Source organism: Stylophora pistillata, chromosome 2, assembly GCF_964205215.1.
Source record: "Stylophora pistillata chromosome 2, jaStyPist1.2, whole genome shotgun sequence".
Classification (NCBI taxonomy): Eukaryota; Metazoa; Cnidaria; class Anthozoa; order Scleractinia; family Pocilloporidae; genus Stylophora; species Stylophora pistillata.
The window spans coordinates 5,414,701-5,429,700 of NC_142520.1; the positions used below are offsets into that span (position 1 = coordinate 5,414,701).

The following is a 15,000-nucleotide window of genomic DNA, read 5'->3' on the forward strand; positions in this document are numbered from 1 at the left end:
TCTTGACATAAGGCTTTTATTTTGTATTTGGTGAGTGAAAATGAAACATTAATGCCAAATCAATGTCATTATCTAGAAATACCTCGTCTCATAGCTTATAATTGCTCTAAGAAGGCCTCTGATTAGCACTGCATACACCCAATGGTTTAACAAAATAGAGGTAATTTTTTTCCTATGAAAACCTTGCACTAGTCATAGAGCACAAATGATGACGTTCAGATCTAGATATGGCAATATTTTCTTAAAGATGATTGAATTTTCTCTGAACTATGTTTGTTAGGCCATATAGCCATACATATTATACTCAAAGCATGCAAAGTCCTCATATTTTATCAGGCCGTTTTTTAATTGAAAATAAGGTGACCTTAACCCGGGCGACCCTAACCATTAAGCTCAGAAGAAAACGACAGTTAAAATATGGTCTAAGCATGGCGTTTGAATAGACTGAATAGCTCTCGCAAATACCCATCACTTAGCGAGCAAGAGAGTAGTTGATATAAGGCCGGTTCTGGCTCATTTTCGTTAAATTATCGTACTGTCACGATAATTTAACGAAAATCATCTTTTCGCATTTTCAAGTCGGAATTTTCACGTTGGAATAAGGCCGGTTGTCGCTCATTTTCGTTAAATTATCGTACTGTCACGATAATTTAATACAAAATCATCTTTTCGCATTATTTCATAATAATTCAAATTATTCATTCAAGCTTGTTCAGACCGACCTACAATGTCCTATTGCGAGTGTGTTCACTCTGTCTGGTAGAATGATTCGCTTGTCATCATCGGCGGACAGAGCGACTTTGTTAGTGTCCTCCATAAAAATCTCATGCTTTCGACTTCTGAGGATATTCATTTTCCGATGCTGTTTTCCACCATCAAACAGACATCTCTTATAGTCATCGAAGCTGATGGTACTCTCCACCACTCCTGTCTTCACTCCCTTACACTTCTTCTTCTCATCCCCCCCATCAAACATCTTGTAGCTGCAAAACTTTGCCCTCAGACTGACAAACTCTTCAATTATTTTTCCACCCGCCTCATCCTTGAACTTTCCAATAACTTTCTTGTTCACCCCAGTTGGTATCCCAGAAGAGTGCTCTTTCGGAATGTTGCTTGTGTCAAACAGACATTCCACATCATTAATTATGTCTTTGTAAAAATTCTCAGTCTGAATCTCATAGCAAAGACTGTCTGTATCAGTGAAAAGAGGCTTTGCTCTATCTCCATACTTGGATTTTATGTAGTGGTAATGAAAGTCATACATCAGAGTCTTGCTGAGATCGAGGATACACATTCCGAGATAGAGAGGTTTGTTGAAGAGAATTTGCGTCTTTCTCATCTCAATCGCACAGAGATTCTCGGAGAAGATGGCGCAGTGTTTGAAGTTGACCTTATTTACCAACTTCTTCGCCTTCTCTTTTGAGTTGACAATTCTCACATCAACTCGTTTCCGAATGTTTTCCATCGTCTTTCCATATACAGAGTTGTTCATGAGTTTGAAAAAGTCCTTCTCGAAATCGTTGTCAGCCTTAGCTCTCAACTCTGTACTCAAATCGATGTACTTCTTCATCCAAGGACTCTCTTTAAACCTGATGATGCGGTGAATCTTTCCAATCTCAATTCCAAGACTCATGTAAAGCTTCAAAGTCTTATGGTGAATGATGTACTTCTTTTTACCATTCAAGGTACAGACCAGCTTATGAACTTTGCCAATCAACAGATTTTCAGGAGCGAGGGGATAGTCGTTAAAGTGATCGTGCAGCTCTTCCTTGACAGGAAGCAGATCGACTTCGAGAATGCAGGGAAAATTCTTCCAATCTTTAAAGTCTTTCTCATCCACCCATTCAAAGCCATGGGTTGGTAGACTCATACTCATCGCCCAACCGTAGAGGTTCTTTGCGTCAAGATACGGGATAAACTTTGAAGGTTCGCTCTTGTCAAACTTCTCTCTCATATAACTATTGTTGGCTTTCGAGTATCTTGTTGTAACCATCGAAATCCCTCCACGAATACCTTTCTCAAACCTATGCAACATATTTACATCGCTCAGCAGCTCAAGCTTTACCTCAGTCATCTTGAGACATGCATCCCAAGACAACCCAGGCGCTGTGTAGTACCAGCAGGGATCGAGGTCGTAGTTCTCCTTACAAAGCTTTTGAAAGTTTTCAAAAACGTCGCAGAGAAGGAGAACATCACTTCGATTGTAGAGATTGTGATAATCTCGCATCGTTTTCATTCCGAAGGTTTTCCATACTTTCTGTGCATGAGTATATTCTTCTTCAGAGATACCACTACCACTGAGAACAGAGAAGAAAGCTTCAATCGGTGGAAGTTCAGTCTCATCAAGCTTGTTGATAGAATTCAACCACTCATAAGGATAGACACCCTTTCTCTTCAACAGGTCAAGCTTCTCTCCATCAAAGTATCTTTCTGTATTCTCAAAAGAGTCAATCTCTTTGGTGAGGTTGTTGACAAGCTTGTCAAGACCAGAAGCCATGAATTTGAAGCTGTCAATGAACCTCAACTCTCTCTTAACATCAACGTCTTTTTCTTTCTTTTTGTCGAAAAATGTGTCAACCACAACACTCTTTGTGAAGCTGATGTATTTTTCTTCGTTGTTGGGAATGCAATTAATGTCACCTTCTGAAACGCCGAGATTTCTAACGAAGAAATGCGCGTCATAGTTTGCCAAGTTGTGAAAGACGACAGGAGTGAATTTCGGTCGTCGGAATCTCAGGTTGCAACTGTTATGCGCAGCTCCTCAAAATTTGCCGGTGTAATGGCAATGATCACGAACCTTGACATCTTCCATCTTGAAATCTTCTCCGCATAACCAACAACACGTCGCATTTTCAAAGATTTCAGCATCGCTGTCTTCGAAGATCATCTCTTTTGCGGGATGGTTTTTGTATATTGCCTTAACCTCCTCTTGAAGCATGTTAACAAATATCTGTGCAACATCTTCATCCTCAGACTTTGCTGTGTACTCAACCAGTTTCGAATATCTATCATCGAAAGAGCATTTAACAAAGTAGCAAAAACTCACCGGGTTATGTTTCTGCTTCTTCTCGGTGTAAAACTTTTCAGGATTCGGTTGAACGGTGTGCAAAGGTTTGATGATCGATTCAAAGTCAGCATAGATGACGAACGGCATGTCCATCTTCTTATAGTGGTTTTTGAAAGAGAGAAAAGTTCCCTCCTTTGGCATCTTTTCTCTCACAGCCTCATGATCTCGACAAAGTTCGCTGTGTGTGTCAAGAAGTTTCTGAGAACCGAAATAATTAAGGCATCTCCTACAGATAAACTTCTTATGTTCATTTTTCGATAGGTCACTCGATACGAGCCGACTCAAAGATTTCATGAGACAGTAATGCTTTTTCTCACCTTCATTACTAGTAATGAGAAGAAGATCAATGTGGATCTTGCTACACTCGACCTTGCTCACTCTCAAGGGTTTGAGCCCACCTTCATACATGTAGACGTTGACAGCAAGACCTGGATTCAACGTTTCAAAGCGGTGAATTATCTTCACCTCCATCGGAAACTTAATCCCATCCCACACAAGCTTCTTTGCCTGCTCTCTCAATGTCTTTGAGATACGCTCTTGGTTCTTTTTCACAGGATTCAACGCTCTCGTAACACACCATTTAAAACATTCATTATCCTTATTCTTCATTGGAACTGAAAGAATCTGGAATCCAAGTTCCCATAACAAATATTGGAATCAAAATCGAAAATCCAGACGGTACTTGGTTCTCTTACATGGGTAAAATATCTTTATTATTATTGATATGAATAAGGCCAGAAGTGCAGTGAAGTTCTTTTCCTTCATTGTTCCTGTTTATTACAGTAAACTCTCTCTATGTTGGAGACCTTTGGGACCAGCGCTCTCTCTCCCTCTCTGAGTATTTTGTCTTCTGGACTGTCAATAAAGGGAGTAAGAGATAAACTCTTTACTTCTTTTTGTAAGTTTCCCTACCCTTCCTTGCAAAACAAAGAATATACAGTATTCAAGAGTACTTATAATCGTCCTCTTTTAATTATTCAAAATAATTCCAAATTGCATTATTAATAATGCAAAGTTCTGTGGCCCCTATCCTAATTTCTTGTCTGTTTGGAATCGAGACAATTTGGGTTTGGCCAGCTCTTCAGTCGAAGGGGCCCTTTTCAGGGCTATTGTTGAAGCCAGATGGACAGTATTACATGGGAAACTTCAATGTGCCTTGTTATAGCTTCTGTGTCTTCACTGCGGCGTCTTAGGATGTCTGCCTGGAGTAGCGGCATGTGAGGATATTGCTTTAATTCCTTCACCGGTTCCACCCTCCAGTTACCTGATCGCTTCGAATAAATTTTCTTGAACCGGCCTTCCAGTGTCTTTCGGAAAACATGAAATTTGTGGTCAAAAGCTGCGAGTAAAATCCTTCCAGTTAAACTTCATACCTAAAACATGATATTACAGCTCATTTATTAATACCCGAGAGGGCACTAGCAGCTGAAAATACTGCTATTCAATAATTTAAGGTAAGACAAGCACTGTCTAATCAATAGTGAAATTTACTTACGTAAAGGAAATCCTCTTTGGTGCATACTTTAGAAGCATGGAGTTGAGGTTTTCCAAATTGCTTGTATGTCTAAAAAATGATTTAACTGATTAAAAGCCAGCCAAATTCCCTGTAAAATCTCATAAATCCTGTCCATCTAGCCCATAAAGAACTACTAGCTCAACACAGGATGAAAAAAAAAATTAAAGTTGCCAACAATATTTTAGCAAGAGAGAGAAAAATTAGAAAAAAAGATCAGAAGTAATATTTCTCCTTTCTTATGCACCCCTCCAGTAACCAGAAACCTCTTCGAAGGCAAAGACAAGGACATGGGTAAAAAAATATTTTTATCACCTGTATACAAGATTCCCAGCCACATATCCTTAATGATTAAAACAAAGCAAATGTTTTGCTTTTAATGTCACCAAAAGAAATCTAGTTTCCAACAGTCAAATTATTGTAAGACTTGCACCTTCAGCTCTTCAACATCTCCATCACAAATTTCTGCACAATGCCAGATATGGTTCCTGACAGGTTCAGCCCACTCTAATAGATGTTCACAGCCCTTAATCTTCCCAGCCTAGAAAAAAGAGAACACTTAGGCAGTCAAGTCTGTTGAAATATTGAAGGATTTTGGGGAGCGAAGGTGGTACAATGGAGCTCTCATCTTTCACTAATGTGGCCTGGGTTCAAATCCTATAGTCGACGCCCTATGTAGGTCGAGTTTGTTGTTGGTTCCAATTTAGTCTGGAATGCACAGACACGTTTTACAAGCATGGTTTTACACAAAATTTACTGAGTAGAAAATCTACTCTGCTTTCCAAAAAATAAAAAAAAAAGAGATCGCCAAGAACGGAATTACCAGTTAAAAAACTGGTGGATAAACTGTGCACAAGGTACTACCAAGTGATTGTACTAAGAGGAACGATCTTTTGATTCCAGGAGACATATTTTGAGCCTTCAAACTCACAAAAGTGCTCTTCAATTGGTCTGGATATTTAACTATCGGTCCGCCATCTTTGATAGGATCCACACTTCAGGCCAGACTCCCAGGTCTGCTCATTTCGAAACCCACCAATAATCTTTCTTATTCTTCTCGTATACACGAATAAAAATGAGTGTTATACTGAGCAATTCTCAAAATGACGGTTACCTCCCTCGAGTGTTTCGCCCATGAGAAGAAACCTTCTCTGAGCTTTGCCCACGATATCTGCATATAATTATGATTATGTAGTTGTAAAGGTGTAAGGATTTGTAGAAGAGCGAAGATCAGAGGAATAGGGACCAGAGAACGGTATAGATGGTAAAAATCTTTTAATTGTTTCTACTGTTGTTGTCTTTTATGGTTAACTCGCCAGCTTTTCGAGTAGAAGCTTTCTAAGCTTTCCACCGTCTTCCGAGGGTGGGAATCGAGTTTAAGCTTGCATTCCGAGTGGTGGCTAAATTTTAGCAAAAGGGTCGAGTTCGATCCAAGAGTGACATACATGAAATTGGTGAAGACGAGAACGATAACGGCGAACCAGCTTTCTCTTTAGCACCTATTCCAATTCAGTGTCTAATCCTCTCTTGAGGTGGTAATGGTGAAGGGGAGGCGAGTGTGTGTGTGTGTGTGTGTGTGGGGTGGGGGGAGGGGGGGGGACTTCTTACATTCAGTGCCAGGATATAAGGGTGTATGTAGATTACACTTTCTGGTATATCTTCGTTCACATGCACATTGTACGATCTCCTCATGATGGAATGGCCACTGCAGTGCCACGGAGTATCCCTTGCTAGCCGGTGTGTCCGTGCAGGTTTGAATAATATTCCCTTTATTGGCTATGAAATGTTGTAGTCTCGTAAAGTTTTCATTACGCCTTTATTCAAAGTTAACTACAAAATTGATTGTTTTAATTATTATCGATATCAATTGCACCAAAATTCATTCACACGGCTATTGACCGATTACAGATTAAATGATTCATCATTGTATTATAAACCGGTCTTCTCTGGCAATTTGATTCTAAGAAATCATTCCACTTGATCACAGAAAGACAATGGGTGCAAGGTAAACGTCGTAAAATATCATTAATCTAAGTCTGTGGTCAAGAAAGTTACTCAGCAGCTGGACAAAAAAGCATAAATATAGTTTCAATTTTCTATAGAGCTCATCAGCTACAGCTCAAGCAACATAAGTGAAGCTGGTTATAAAATGCATTCAGTATTTGCTCAATTCAAGGGGAAGATATAAGTAAAAAGTCTACTTTCGATCCTCCTGAGGAATCCCAGCGTTAGCGTGACTCTGACGGGTCTGAGAGTTCTTTGCGTTGTCGGCTTGCTCATGGTTTAATGCATTTGGGTGGATTCTCTGGAATCTTCTTTTGAAACGCCTCTTTATCTAGAAGTATAGAAGTATAAGGAAATTAGAGGTACCCATCTTTGCTAACAGGTTTTCTGGATAAATATCACGAAAAATAAAAATTCATATGTACCTCACTGTTTCTCAAGCAGTGAAAGAAGAAAATAGAGAGTCCCTTAAAAAAAGAAAAAAACTACAGATCTAACTTTATCAGTTTATAAATAAACAAATGAACAAATAGATGCACAAATAAAAAAAAAAAAAAAACTGAAGAGGTCGTTTTGATCGAATGGTAGCAACCAAAAGCAGTACACATTTTTTTTTGCCATGAATGTAGGGTTGTGTCCTAACAACTTAGCCGGAAATATTCTATTCTCTCTTTCTGTCTCCAATCGTTCGCTCGTCTAAAAGCTATTTTCAGAACACAACTATATCCGTCAGACTTAACAGACTCATGGTGACTCCATTATTACTGTTAAACAGTGCTAAGGCTTTGAAGATAAAAAAAGAAGTGCTAAAGAACGTCTTAGATTTTCTTTTCGGAATAGAAGGGTGGGTCTGGTGTCTGAAGGTGAATCTGAGTCATCCTTAAGTATGGAGAAACTTTTAAGTATTTCTGACGCTCATCTTGTTAGAAATACGTTCACATCTTATCCAGCGAACAGAAAACTGCTATAAAGCTTACTAGCACTTTACCTGAGTAGAGTTAAGGATTACAAAAATGTAGGAGAAGGCGATGTCTAGTGGCAAAAGGAAGCCAATCAGCCATGTGATACCCAGCAATGGAGCTAACACAACGCATGCGCGGATGCCCAGCCTGTAATAAACCAAATGACAAAGAATTTCATCTGAATTCCTACCTCTTTCCCTTTCATCGGAAATAAGGGAAGACTAAAATTCTAAGTTTAAATGAAAGTTATAAATACTCTGGACGATGACGGGGGTGATACAATAAGCCGTTTGAAGGCTGTCCATCGAAAACGCAAAATCTAAACAACAAGGAATTATGCGAGACTATTTGCAGTCTTATCTCGCCACTAAAATAATTAGCTTTACAGAGGCATTACAGGGAGAAACATCTCTTATCATCCCACCTGATCTGCTCAGTCTGGTTATCCTTCACCTGTTGGATTGTTGTCATTTCCTTGATAACTCGCACAAGGATCACCATGTTGATCTTCGGGGATTTAAAAGGAAAAAATAAAAAGAGAGAAAGTAAGAAAAGAGAAAAAAGAACTATCAGATATTTTTGTCTCCCTAGCTTCTGCTGTAAGTTTTTGAAAAAGGACTTTCAAAGACTCATCGAGATCTAGAAAACTAATGATTGTCAAAATGTTGTTGAAATCAGTGTTGAAACAAATGTTTCAAGATGACTATGTCCATTTTCAACCCAAAAAAATTTAATCTATGGCAACTTACAATTGTGATCAGTCCAACAAAGGAAACAAATATCCAGATGATATTGTTGGAGGAGGACATCCAGCATCTTATAATCAAAACAATAAAGGGCACAGGTCTAGGTTTCAATTTTGTTTTGTCTTAAAGGAATTAGGGGGCATTTCATGTCAGAATGTGAAATCAAAACCAAAGAATGAGGCAGCATCAGTGCCTTTATATTACTTTGCAAAAATAAGAAAAACATCTTTCTGGATGATAACTTATAAAGTTTCCTGGTCTAGCACATGGAGAGACTGATCCACAGTTTGCAAAAAGGTGGTACCTGGAGAAAACGGTGAGGCAGACGCCATTTTAGAAGGCCGGGGAGGGGAAAGAAGTAGCTGATATCAAGTTTCTTTAAATTTAGCATCTGTTCTTGTGTTCCATGAGTCCTTGATAATGATTTATCAATATCATGCGGCTGGTAAAGGAGAAATTGACAGCAGGGTGCTAAATTCCTTTTTTCGTTGCCCCCTCAACACCTTGGTTTTTTTGGGGGGGTTCACGTTTCCAAACTCTCACCATTTTTTTAAACGGTTGAGAAAATTAGAAAACATTGAAACTTCAAACTTACTTTTTATCAGTAACATAAGTTTCTATTCCATCTTTTAGTGCTGCAATACCCAGGGATGCAGCAACTATGATTGTAGGAAGTCCTGAACCAAAATAAACAATAGAAAAAGTTATCTTAAACTAGTAATTAAAAGCTACTACTTTATGTATGACAAGACAACAAGAATAATCGAGAGTACAATTTTAGGATTTGAATGAACCGACGCCTCTAAGTTATTATGTGAAAATATGAATTTTCAATTTGATTTTTATATTGTTCACCCTTAAAACATTTTGTTTGTGGGTATAACATTACTAAAACGTATCCAATTACATAATAGCTGCGTGTTTTGGCCAATAAGATCAACTCCGGTGACATTCTGCAAAAACCCAGGTCTAGCCAGCTCTGGAAATATTGTACGCCTTCTTTCATTTCCCATCAAGACCATCCAATGATTTTCAAAAGGTGCAGATGTTCATTTGATGACGTAACAAATATCGTCATTACAAGGAAGTTTGTTCAAATTAAGAGTTCTCCCAATGTTTTAATGGCAACTATCTTTTGCACTCTCTAACCTCTATTTCCACTCTAAAAGCTATTTCTGCATTGGTTTACAGCCAATCAAAATCAAGATATCCTGTTAAGCACTATATGTAGGCTCAATTCCATTTATGAGTGGTACTGCACCTTACCCCAGCAAAAGCCATGATAACGAAAGATTTTATCGGCGATGTTGTACACCTTTACAACAAATAAGTAGATATAAATGCCCTCGATAAGCATCCAGGAAAATGAAGCCATTAGGAAATACTGCAGAAGAGCTGCCACAGCTACACAAACAGCCTGCAAGGAATAGGTAATCCGTAAAAATGTAACAATTGATTTGCCGTTTGTCGAGACAATGACCCGAAGACAAAACAGAAGCGAAACAAAACAGAGCTGAGTGAAAACTACAAAATAGAAATCATTCAAACGAACGAACAAGAAGAGAGAATCACTTGATCAATCAGTCTTCAAATCAATCAGTCAAAATAATAAGCCGAACCAAATAAAGAAACAAGCAAACAAGCTAAAAAAAACAACAAAAACAACATCAACAACAACAATTTAATTAGCACTAGGAAAGTAAGATTTCAACAAGTCACCTTATTTTCCGTGGCATCTATTCCAGCGAAAAAGATGACATGTCCTGCTCCAATACAGGACGTCAGACTAACCCGTATATGACACAAAGGTGAATGTCTGTCTCTGCAGGGTACAAAAGGATAAAAACAGACAATCTAATAAATAGTAACTAAATGAAATTTAATTACTAGCAAAATGAATGCTAAACTGAAGTCAATGAACTGCAAAGGAAACCATCAGAAATACGATGGTAAATAGCTAAGCAAATAAAGGGGAAAATAAGCTGAGACAATATATTTTTACATGAATTAGATAGAGAATAACGAATGTACACAAGAATATTTACGACGTTTTTATCTTTTACCAACATTTTGTTTAAAGCTATTTTAACTCCTTTGCGAACTTTTTTCCAAGAAAGTTCATCTCAGAAATTCCAATTTCTTTTCCCGATGCAAGAAGTCCATTCCGAGCCCTAGAACTAATCTGATAACTGATTAAACAGAGATAACCTTACAGAATTCAGATAGATATCAGTGTTTATTGAATATGCTTACGTGAGCTGAGTATAGCCGATAACTGTGAGTACGACTCCAGTGAGAGATAAAGCCATCCCTACTTGAGTGAGGATTGTCAGTATTTTACCATGTTCATCTGACGAACGAGTTTTATCCTGATTGAAAACGTCAGAATAAACATATTTGAATCAAGGGAAATGCTGTCGGTCATGATAAAGATATATAAATTCAATACCTGTTATGACCTTATGTGCCTTTTTGGATATATATGATTTAATTAAAAAAAAATTTCACCTTTCCGTCGGCACTATTGTCGGCAAAATCCATGAGCACAGCAAAGTGGGTCATGTGATTACAAACGCATTCTGTTTGGTTATCAAATATCATATTTGTCTGACATCCTTCACTTGACCAACCCCCAAACCTGCAAAAAAGGAAGGACGAGGAGAAACAATTCAAAATTACTTATTCTATTGCAAACTTTCTTCCCCTTGTGCCTGAAAATGCTCAAACATGCTTTCTGATACTTTTAGCTTCCATTCAGACAGCTTTGGTTCCTATAAACGTAATAATTATTGTGAATAACATTTTTGTAATGTGGTGCTTACCTGTCTTTAGAGAAGCTCCAGAATACACATGTTCTATTTTTACGATCCGCCTAACGGTAAAAAAAAAAAAAAACCAAAAACATCAACAACCGTTTGATTTAAGGAGTAAAATGGCGGGGCTTCAGTGCTCGCCTCGGTGACACCCTACTAGGTACAGCTTAGTAAGCTAGTAAGGTGTCATAGTTATAAGATATTAATATAACCCTCCAGGTCGGTCTCCCCTTTGTGATGGCTTCCAGATGACGCAATTTGAAAAGTGGCGCGGTGCCTAATGAGATGCACTGCTGATTTCAATTTCAAGTCGTAGGTAGTCATAAAATCATGGTCTGGTCATCAAATCTCAGTTTGAGGTAAAAGGTGACATAATGCTTCACTTACATGAAGGATGAACTGTTGTTGTTACCGTTTCATAAGGAAAACAAACAAGCAAATACCTTCTCAATTAAAAAAAAAGAAGTAGATAAATAAGGAAAGGGCGGCGTAAATACCTTCTTGTTCTTAAAGACCAACGTGACATTCTCTGTCAGAAATTCAGGCTGAGGGTCTATCACGGCGGACATAATTATACTGTCAAGTATCCTGGAACAAAACAGATGGACTTATTACAAAAACAAAAAAAGTTTTTTTTCTAGTCTATCCTCAGTTATTAAATAAAATGTACGTACCTTGTTTTGTTGCCTCCCTCATCAGTGTCTGCTGAGTAGTTTGATAAAAGGTCGGATAGATCGTTGTATGTGAGTCCAAGTACTACCGAGTCTGTTTCACAAGGAAATGAGAACTGCATTAGTTTTGGTTTCCAAAACTTTTTGGAAAATATGTTTGTCACTTATAAATGCTCAGAGTATTAGTGTCATCACAGGCAGTTGGATCATGAATAAGTACAATATTCAACACTTTTTGAAAAAGCTTAAAGTTTCTTCATACTGAGGCGCCCCAAAATAAAGAGAGAGTCGAGAAATTCCAAAACGGAAACCGATACAGACTGAGGAGGGAAAAGAAAAAGCAAAACTTACTGTAATGAGTGCAAACCACGCGCATATTGCAAATTTGGAAACCAGATCCGCGGACGTGCTGGCCAGGAAATAAAAGGCAATCGTTTTGAAAGCAAATATTCAAAACAAAGACAGGTACTTACGTCGATCCAGATTAGCTTGGGGAATCTTGATAAAGTTCTCCCCATTGCTTCCATTAAACAGAAAGTCATTTCCTTTCTGGAGAGCATTGTGTCTGATTTGGAAATCTAGATTGATAAAAAAGAAGGGGTGCATTGTCCACGTACATTTTCCCCCGTCTAAACAGTACAATTGCATGTATGTGCCCAGAATACGCTGTGACCTGCATCATTAGATTTTATCCAATCGTACCTCCGCAGTTTATGACTTTCCCAGCCGATCATTTCTCGAATTCTACAATTGCAAGTAACAGTCAATGCATCCGATCTTGCTAAAGAAGGTTAGATTATTTTTAGCTGATGTAAAAAGAATAGTGATGATTGCCCTAAATCAGTGTACACGTAATGCTTGCAGGAACTTATACATAATAAAGCTCTTTTTCCAAAAAGACGAAGCATTACTATTTTGCACTTACTCAGATCTTCATCGAAATCGAGGAATTCGGGATTTGTCCCGTTCAGCTGATTACTGCCAAAGCTTAACAAAGACTCTTCAAGGATAAACGCAGCAAAAAATATATCCTGCAATTTTTGATCCATTGATGAAGTTTCGACCGTTCCTGGGCTGCTGCACCATGTACTTCGGATTGAAGCTCCAAACTGTTTTTTTGCATCCTTGAGGAAAAGAAGCAGGATTAAGTGAGTTTTGGATAGTAACTAATTCTGTATAAAATTAACCTTTTCGGATAGTGACCAGTACAAAATTACCCGTTTGATACACGATTTTTCTGGTTAACTTACATATCTTGGGTTCTCGCCACTGTCGCATTTAAGACAAAAAAAGTAGGAGAGGACAGCCGCATAATATGAGCAAACATTCAAACAGTCAAAAAATTAGGATAGCAAACTTGCAAATTGACAAACCTACCATGTAAAACACAACTAACTAATACAGTAAATGGTTTGAACCCGAGGGTGACATGTGAAAGTCTAGTGCGATCGTCCGGGTGACTGTAGTCCTGAGAAAGACAGTTGTTGGTGGTGGTGACCAACGTTTTGACAACCTGCGCGGAAGTCATCATCAGAGTCAAGTAAATATATTGACTATCGATTGAAAATCTTACCTTAATATTAATTTTGTTTGAATGATTTAAATTTCCGACGGTACAGCTGTAATCTAGATAAAAGCCAAGAATATGAAAAGCGCACAATTACAATGATATCAGGTGAAAGTTTTGACATTAGGTGGTATCCCTACTCAGAGGTTTCCTCATGTCTATCTAGTTCTATAGAAATAACACCGTTTTGTTTCAGAATTTTGAGCATCACAGAGACACTAGACCATAGAATAGTTTGCAGTCTTCATTGCTTCTTTCGGAAAATAACATGTAAAAACACGGTACACTACTAGTATCGCTGAACAGTTATAATGCGCTAAAGACGAACGAAATTTGTACTTTTCTTAGCCTATTTAACCACACTTTATCTCAATGTAGTAAAGAGTGAAGAAGTTACAAAATAATGATAATAATAATAATAATAACAATAACAATAGTAATAATAATAAAAAGAATACAATAATATTATAACAAAAATAAGAAGAGGAAGAAGAAGAGAAGAAAAATTAAAAGAAGCAGACGGTTTTTTACTTTCGTAAATAAACGTACCCGGGTCCCTCGATTTCTTTTTAATGGCAAATTCGAAAGATCTGCAGTGTTCTGCTTCGAAAATGAATTTTTCAGTGCTGATCGGGTTATAGATCTGATTTGAGGAACTTTTATTGGCTTTAAACGCTTCAAAACAAGGACGAGTCCCTCGTCCACAAAAAAAGGAATCGATTCCATCGCACCATACACCTATACGACCACTGAAGGAAAACGGAAGGCATTTTATCTTGCGCCATTCATGCATGGGAAGTCCTGTGCAGTTCAAACGACTACATTCATTTGGCTTCAATGATGGGGCAGTTGCACACTTGTCACCTGCAGTACAACAAAAATTGCAGCGAAATAAAGCAAATGAACAATCGGCTCTCAGACAAAGTGGCATGAACTGAACAATATAGAACTTTAATCAATTTTGAGAAGAATACAGGAAAAAAATTGTTTTTTCAATTGAATTGTAATATAGAAAAAGAGAATACATATAAGTCTGTTTTTTTTTTTCTTGATAAATTAACATTGACGTTCATTGTTTTCACCTGACTGTCCGGATCCGTTTCTTGACGAATAAAACTTGGAAGCGTGGGAAATGATTACACATGTATCCCATAGTTTGAGTAAAATCAAAATACTGGGGATCATTCTAGTATAGGAACTTATGATACACGATCCTCGCAGTAGATATAGGAACTGTATTAACTATCTGAAGGTTATTTTCTTTTCTTTTATCTTTTTTTAACTTTTCTCAGTTAGCTGATAATAAAGCACTTACCTTTTTCTGCTGTTGTGAAGCAGCTTTGCACAACTGCGGGATAAAAAGAAAAGAATAAACGAGTCCAAGATGGCGCCCAAACACTAAAATTGCACAGCATCCCGAAAGAAGCAACACGGATAGTATGCGTTCTCATTAAGTAGGACGCAATAAATTTGATGATTGTGGTATACACATGTATGAATAAAAATGACAATTAATAAAAAGTGTATATGATCGGCTGATAAAGCCAACAGTTAGCAAACTAAGTGGAAACAGTAAATGTTATACTCATGCAGCGGTGGAACGAGTCCTTCGTCTCGGGGATTTTATTAGGAGCTACCTGAAGTAACAGTTCCGGTT

General features: G+C 37.8%; 2 protein-coding genes across 6 annotated transcripts in view; both read right to left on the reverse strand.

The window, feature by feature from the left end:
- Positions 1–712: 712 nt before the first annotated feature.
- Positions 713–2,497, reverse strand: LOC148736814 (uncharacterized). Its single transcript, XM_088749185.1, has one exon. The coding sequence runs from the start codon at positions 2,495–2,497 to the stop codon at positions 713–715; it is 1,785 nt and encodes a 594-aa protein (XP_088605311.1).
- A 3,885-nt stretch (positions 2,498–6,382) lies between these two features.
- LOC111333004 (adhesion G protein-coupled receptor L4-like) overlaps positions 6,383–15,000 on the reverse strand; it is a 14,328-nt gene continuing 5,710 nt past the window's right edge. For 2 of the 5 annotated variants that reach the window (XM_088750962.1, XM_088750960.1), the window contains 18 exons: positions 14,659–14,691; positions 13,893–14,207; positions 13,350–13,402; positions 12,702–12,900; positions 12,250–12,354; positions 11,780–11,870; positions 11,603–11,693; positions 11,115–11,164; positions 10,801–10,930; positions 10,546–10,661; positions 10,012–10,114; positions 9,559–9,709; positions 8,888–8,969; positions 8,296–8,362; positions 7,971–8,053; positions 7,573–7,693; positions 7,010–7,051; positions 6,383–6,915 (listed from right to left, as the gene is read on the reverse strand). In XM_088750962.1, coding sequence (XP_088607088.1) covers positions 6,778–6,915; positions 7,010–7,051; positions 7,573–7,693; positions 7,971–8,053; positions 8,296–8,362; positions 8,888–8,969; positions 9,559–9,709; positions 10,012–10,114; positions 10,546–10,661; positions 10,801–10,930; positions 11,115–11,164; positions 11,603–11,693; positions 11,780–11,870; positions 12,250–12,354; positions 12,702–12,900; positions 13,350–13,402; positions 13,893–14,207; positions 14,659–14,691 — 1,970 coding nt within the window. In that variant the 3' untranslated portion in view covers positions 6,383–6,777. Of the gene's footprint in view, positions 6,916–7,009; positions 7,052–7,572; positions 7,694–7,970; positions 8,054–8,295; positions 8,363–8,887; positions 8,970–9,558; positions 9,710–10,011; positions 10,115–10,545; positions 10,662–10,800; positions 10,931–11,114; positions 11,165–11,602; positions 11,694–11,779; positions 11,871–12,249; positions 12,355–12,701; positions 12,901–13,349; positions 13,403–13,892; positions 14,208–14,658 lie in introns of those variants that run through there. The other 3 variants (XM_088750959.1, XM_088750961.1, XR_015997282.1) reach the window with 3 other exon arrangements.

What these genes read in the sequence shown, in the direction of transcription:
- LOC148736814 (XM_088749185.1), bottom strand. Translation starts at nt 2,497, where the DNA reads ATGGCTTCTGGTCTTGACAAGCTTGTCAACAACCTCACCAAAGAGATT.